At 47.2% G+C, this 6,000-nt stretch overlaps 1 protein-coding gene across 1 annotated transcript in view; it reads right to left on the bottom strand.

The window, feature by feature from the left end:
* Positions 1-287: 287 nt before the first annotated feature.
* The window catches only part of LOC131206038 (division abnormally delayed protein), a 103,021-nt gene continuing 97,308 nt past the window's right edge, over positions 288-6,000 (bottom strand). The window contains exons 7-9 of the mRNA XM_058198403.1: positions 4,741-4,945; positions 4,535-4,658; positions 288-4,435 (exon numbers count right to left, since the gene is read on the bottom strand). Of these exons, the coding sequence (XP_058054386.1) occupies positions 4,272-4,435; positions 4,535-4,658; positions 4,741-4,945 (493 nt within the window). The 3' untranslated portion in view covers positions 288-4,271. The remainder of the gene's footprint in view (positions 4,436-4,534; positions 4,659-4,740; positions 4,946-6,000) is intronic.

Here is a 6,000-nt window from a genome sequence, read left to right as displayed (position 1 = left end):
TGGGGTCGAGCGGTGAGTGTGTACATCAGAATGATAGTATGAATGTTTGAACAGTGGACCGTCCTTTGCGTCCTGCGAAGCAGCGTTTGTTACTGTTTGTCCATTTGCTGGCCGCTCTGGTGGTATTTATTCCCCGCACAGAACCTCGTGAATCTTTAGTGAATAAATATCAGCAGCCACAAACAACAATTTATTTATGGTAAAATGGTAGGTTTCAGGAGGAAATTTCCATTACTAACCTGTACGACCAAAGAAATAATCCGTAACTCGCATCAATATTCGCTCATTTCTCTTTTATTCGCTCAGAATAATATGTTTATTGTTTTGTTGCCCTACACACAGTACCAGGTTATTGTTGCGTTCTTCTGCTGGTAGGGGTTTTTCTTAACTGTTTTGGCCAGAGCCTGCGTCGGTCGAGAATTGCGCGCTAGTGGAACTGAAACCTTCCCTCTCTATCATCGTTACACTCAATCCACATTTTTCCCTGTGCTTTTGATGCGCAGCGAGTGCCGCAACTTCTTGGCGTTGCGTTCACGGTAAGCAACACTCGAAGTGTAACGCAATAATGAGCACAAGGAGATGGCTTTCGAGTGGAACAGATACCTCCCCAACCGACGCAGTGTAGGAGCATCGAATACGCGTCATGATGGCCATATTGCTTGCTTCGGTACGCGCTACGTCGCTTCGATTGTAATTGTCTGTATGTTTGTTTCGTAAACATCATATCCTATTTGCCTACATATTATACACAACGTGCTCCTAGCTCGTGTGGCTCTCGCGTGGCGCTGGCCCACCAATGGTCCAAGTCCACTCTCTACGAGCGCCTCTTGTCCGTGCCTGTTGGTACTGCTACCGTTCTTCAGTTTCAGCATTTCCCGCAACTTGCATCAATTTATATGAATATACTTTGCTTTTTATATTACCATCCTAAAGTCTACCTTGTTTTAACCATGGTTTCGTTAAATTAATTTATTTTCCTGTTTGAACTGTATTTATTAGATAAATACAAAGACAGTTGCGCTCCGCACTACACGCTCACGCTTCTTTTCGGTTTCTTCTGTCCACTTTCCATTTACACGACTACTGTCCCCCGATTTCAGTGTTGCTTTCACCTTTCTTACGTTTATAATTCGGTAGTTTTATTTCATGCGCTCATTTCATGCTCATTTCGGCGATAACTGGCTACGCGATACGCACGATTCGCGATTTCGCGATTTTTGTTCTGATTTCGGCGTCATCGTTTTCGAATGCGGTTAAACCGTTCCGGTGCGGCCCATTCTTCGTTTGCACAATGTTCAACCATAAGTAGTGCTTCGTGTCACCGTCAGCGCATAATGGAAATAGCAACGCAAAAAAATCTGTAATAATGTTGACGCATGTACACCCAGTGGCCCCTCCCATCCATTCGTGTGAGCCATTTTATGCTTCGTTTTCGTTCTTCTTCATTGTATACAGGTAATGACTCGAATTTCGCAGACTTGTAACCGAAAGATTGACCAAACAGGGAGGAACATAGAAGAGCGATTTCGGGGCGGGTGAGTTGTTAAGGAGTAACGTAGAAAATAATAATTGCAACCTACATCTAATATATATCACTGGAACTGGAATAAGCAATTTTCCATCCGCATTTTTTATCCATTGGTTTAATTCGTTTGTTTCTTCACTCGGCGACGATTTCATTGTTTTTTCCGCCGGTTCTGAGTTCGTTTTTTTTGTTTTCCACTTGTCGTCCACTTACAAACTGTGTTGTAGTACCCTTGCTCCGTGCTTCTATCGCTAACCGTTCGGAAGGAGTTCATGGCACGCGTGTAACATTAGACCTTCGCTTTGTGTGCTCAGTTTTGCATTCGGTCTGCGGAATTGAGGTTGGCTTCACCGTTTGAAATACTGCACAACGGACGGGGCATGATGCCGTTCAGAGCGTGTGTGGCTGAGTGTTATTCGTTCCTTGTTGGCAGGAAGCTGAGTAAACGCTTTCCAACGGCGGAAGTTTCCGCGTTCCGGGACTTGTGTTCGAAGGGGTTCTCTCTCTCTCTCTACGCGGTCTGGGCTTTTAAACAACAATCTAGTAACAATAAATTATTTGCTCTTAATTTTGCTTCGCTTGTCTTCGCTTCGGAAGCTATAAACCTACACACTCACACTGTTCGCTAGTGCTCTTGTCGCGTGTCCCATACGCAACTTCCCCAACACAGTAGCGCCCATTCACCCATCACCCGTTGTGGGTCGCGATCCCGGTGTGCCTGTGTGCAGTGTTTTCCAGAGTTTTGCTTTATGTTTTTTTCCCTCGGCTCCATCACAGATAGTGCAAACACGCGTAGTGTTTGCGATACTTTGCGGTATCCAGCGTTATCATCGTGCCCGTGAGCCCCAGAATGTTCGGGGTTGAATTCGTTCACTCAAGGATCGCATCTCCTCTTCCGTTCGCTCTTCCGCTCTTCAATACTACGGCTTAACTTTTGGTCACACACCAGTCCAACAACGCGGAAACAATCGAACAAACCCACCCACACACTCATACACTATTACACATCCCACACTCACACACACACACACTGTGTATTGATTGCAGCCGATGCTGTGCATCGATCATTGTTACATTTTTATCCTCCCCTTTATATTGGCGAAAAAGCGAAAGCATTAGTTGATGGAGCATACACTAGTTCGATTTGACCCCCCCAATTCGATGTTTCCCCCGGAGTGTAGCGAGACAGGATGTTGGTGCCATAGTATTACCGGTTGGGCCTTCGGTTTTATTTCATGACACCCGCTAGGCTCCTTTGCTAGCAAAGCGAAACTCTAATCAATGACACCGATTGCTTGACACCAACAAGCGTAGGTGCGTGTGTGCGTTTACGTATCATGTTCTCAGGCGAAAGTATCCTATTCCTTAAAGGAACAGCAGGTAAGGAAGCTAACAATTCAAATGAACCATGCATGATGATGGGTAGCTATTCAAAGGCGAAAGATTTAATAGTTTGCTGCAGATTGTTTGCTCGCTCGGCGCAACGCGCTGCACTACCTGACTGCTGACTGCTGCGGACTAAATTTGTTACCTAGTTGAGTGGTGAATGGGAAGGAGATGCCTTTGTGAAGGGTTAGTGCTAAGACTCTAGGTTCGTGTTCCACATCGTCGCGAACGGAACCGAAAATGAATGCGCGAACAGTATTCGATTGGATTGGTAGCTTTTCTTACACAGAGATAGTTCCAGTTCTCTTCACTGCCATTTTTGGTCGCTTTTCACGCATCCTTTCCGAAAATGGATGAACACCACCCATCACGCGCGGTACGACTGCCCTTCATTCCCTATAAGTTAAGTATGTACACATTCTTTTCACCACGTCTCGCCTTTCTGCCACTCTCTGCTCTGCTCTGTGCATTCGGTTGCTAATTATTTAATAGAATTAGTAGAAATAAGAATTTTATACCTATTTTTGTATAAGATATAAGGTGAGTGTTGTTTTTTCTTCTCGTTACTTCATTCGTTTTATCATGTTCTAGCTACGATTATTACTTTCTTGCCCGTGTGTCAGATCTTGCCGGTGGAAGATCTGAAACAAAATGGCAGGAGCAAAACGACAGGGAACGATAACGACAACAGAGAGAGAGAGAGAGAGTAATATTGATTGAGAACGCGCATTACGCGGGGCGAACGCAGCAGTGTGCCGAATTGATCCGGGATACACGAATGATCAAATCAATGACAGTGGAAGAATCACGCAAAACAGTTCCCTTAAAACACGCCTTCACTCGCCCTGCGTGGCGCATGAAATCTTACGCACGAGAGATCTTTCCGTATGATCTTTCCCCTTGAGAGCACTAACAAATAATGATAGGAAATTTGCCAGAGCTCGCGAGACTCTCGCTGTGTCCGTTCGGTTTCCCGCGGTCTGTGGTTTTCTTTTTGAGGACATTTCAAAATAATTGCTCAATTTCTGTCGTCGGCTTAAGCACAGACGAAACACCCCGAAAGATTGCAAAATTTCGGGAAACTCGGGAAATTACGGTTCGAGACCAATTCCACGACCGTACCATCGGCCCCACTAACTTTGTTGGCGTGCTCGTGTAAGTGAGAGTGTTTGCTGTATGTGTGTTTTGTGGTGACGAACATTCACGTACGATGGAAACTACAAACCAAGGGTGTCCCGCCACCGCCGCCATCGTTGAACAAACTGCTTGCATTCTGTTTTAGCTTTTTTTTCTGTTACGGTACGGAAAACCATCGGTACACAGCAGACTCCTGGCTCCTTGTGCGCTGACCGGGCAGGCCTCAGTGCCTGTAGAATAGACCGTGAAGCTGCAGCATCGGCACCGACAGCAGCATCGCCGAGACGGCGGCCATCAAACTCCAGCAGGAGTGTGAAGAGATTCGTTTCGATGAGTTGATTTCACTTATGACGGGGATGACGCTCGAGTCCTGAGTTATTGATCGGCCTGTGGAAAATTGAAACAATATCGGAAAACAAGAAGCGGATGAGCCGGGCGAATAATTACGGCGATCACGTCGCGGTGCTCGTAGTGCCACCAACTTACCGTCGCCGGAACCGGACGCAGCGAAGCCATCCTCCTCGTCGTCCGAAGGATACGAATCGCCCGAGCCCTCCGCCATGTCCGACTGCATTTTATCGACATCACCCCGGTACGTGTTTGGGGACGACTGTTGCGAATGGAAGCCGTAGGAAAACGAACGTTAAATAAAGATGTCTTCGCGGTTGCCTCCACAGCCAACCGTCACTCACCGCTTTGGTGGCCGCCGAGTTGAGGTTGATCAGCCGATCGACCAGCGTGCGCATATGGGGCGATTCGATGTCACCGGCGTAGGCCACCTCCGGGTTGTACTTATCGCCGATTGTCGATTGCACGACCTGCTGCGTGTAATCGCTCAGACTGCTGCCAGTCCAGCAGTCCTGGTCCGTCGGATGGTAGTCCTCGTCATTGCAGAGCCTGTAAACGCAACAAAGCAGCGTTCATCACCCGTCATCCAATCCTACGCAAATGCAATGCCACAGACGGTGACGGTTGCGCCGCGCACATCATTAGCATTGACACCCACACGCGCGTGGCTTGACACGCCGAAGAACAATGGATCACGATTGTGCGTTGTGCAATCGTTGTGCAGCAAGCAGCAGATCGCGAACGCGCACCGCACATATGAGCCGGAAAGGATGGGCATTTCAGCGAAGTTATGCGCAATTAATCGAACCGATTGTTTCCGAGAGAGAGCCGCGAACTGGCGAGCCTATTAAGATGCCGATGCCGTCATTAAGGTACGCCCCGGAGAAGGTCACGGTCCTCCACTCCGGGGTGTCTTGGGGTGCCAATTAATGAATCGCATTCGCGCACTTCGTTCGCGCGCCGTCTGTCATGTGTTAGTTTTCAGCTTTTTGCGTGAATTTATTTTTTCCTACAGGTTTCGTTCCCGCCTAATCGGTGTATCGGCTACCCGGGGAGGAACTACTGCTCAAAAGGTTGCATTGTGTGCCCTGCTGTGAGTAGCCTGGGCAGCCACTTGGCGTTAGATGACAGCGGGCACTTAAAAATTTTATAATCCGATGATTTAGCATCATATAAATTAAATCTCAGTTGGGGTAATTAATAAACGAAATCGAAGGATACATTATGAACGATTTTTCATCATCAGAAGATGAAAACGACAAAAAGAATATTGTAGAGTAAATGTTGCTAAAGACACTAAATATGGAAAACTGGCATCAACGTGAAACCGGCGCCAAACCGAGACTGCCGACCGAGTGCTACTCTCCAAAACTCGATCGATCACCGATGACCCCATTCCGGAGCATGGGCACCGTGTTTTGACGTCGTTAAAACATACATTCTCCAGGACAGCCCGCGGCCCTGCGAGGGAGTTGTTTCCACGTTTTACTTAAACAAAATAAACAAAACGCAGCGTGGGCCGCAAAATCTTCCGGCAAAAATGACGAAATCGACCCTTATAAAGCTGTCGGCGCCATTAATACCCAATTACGGGGCGTCGTTGT

The sequence above is a fragment of the Anopheles bellator genome, chromosome 1 (genome assembly GCF_943735745.2).
Source record: "Anopheles bellator chromosome 1, idAnoBellAS_SP24_06.2, whole genome shotgun sequence".
NCBI classification, from domain to species: domain Eukaryota; kingdom Metazoa; phylum Arthropoda; class Insecta; order Diptera; family Culicidae; genus Anopheles; species Anopheles bellator.
Note: the sequence above shows the minus strand (reverse complement) of the source record. Positions and strands in the feature narration are given on the sequence as shown.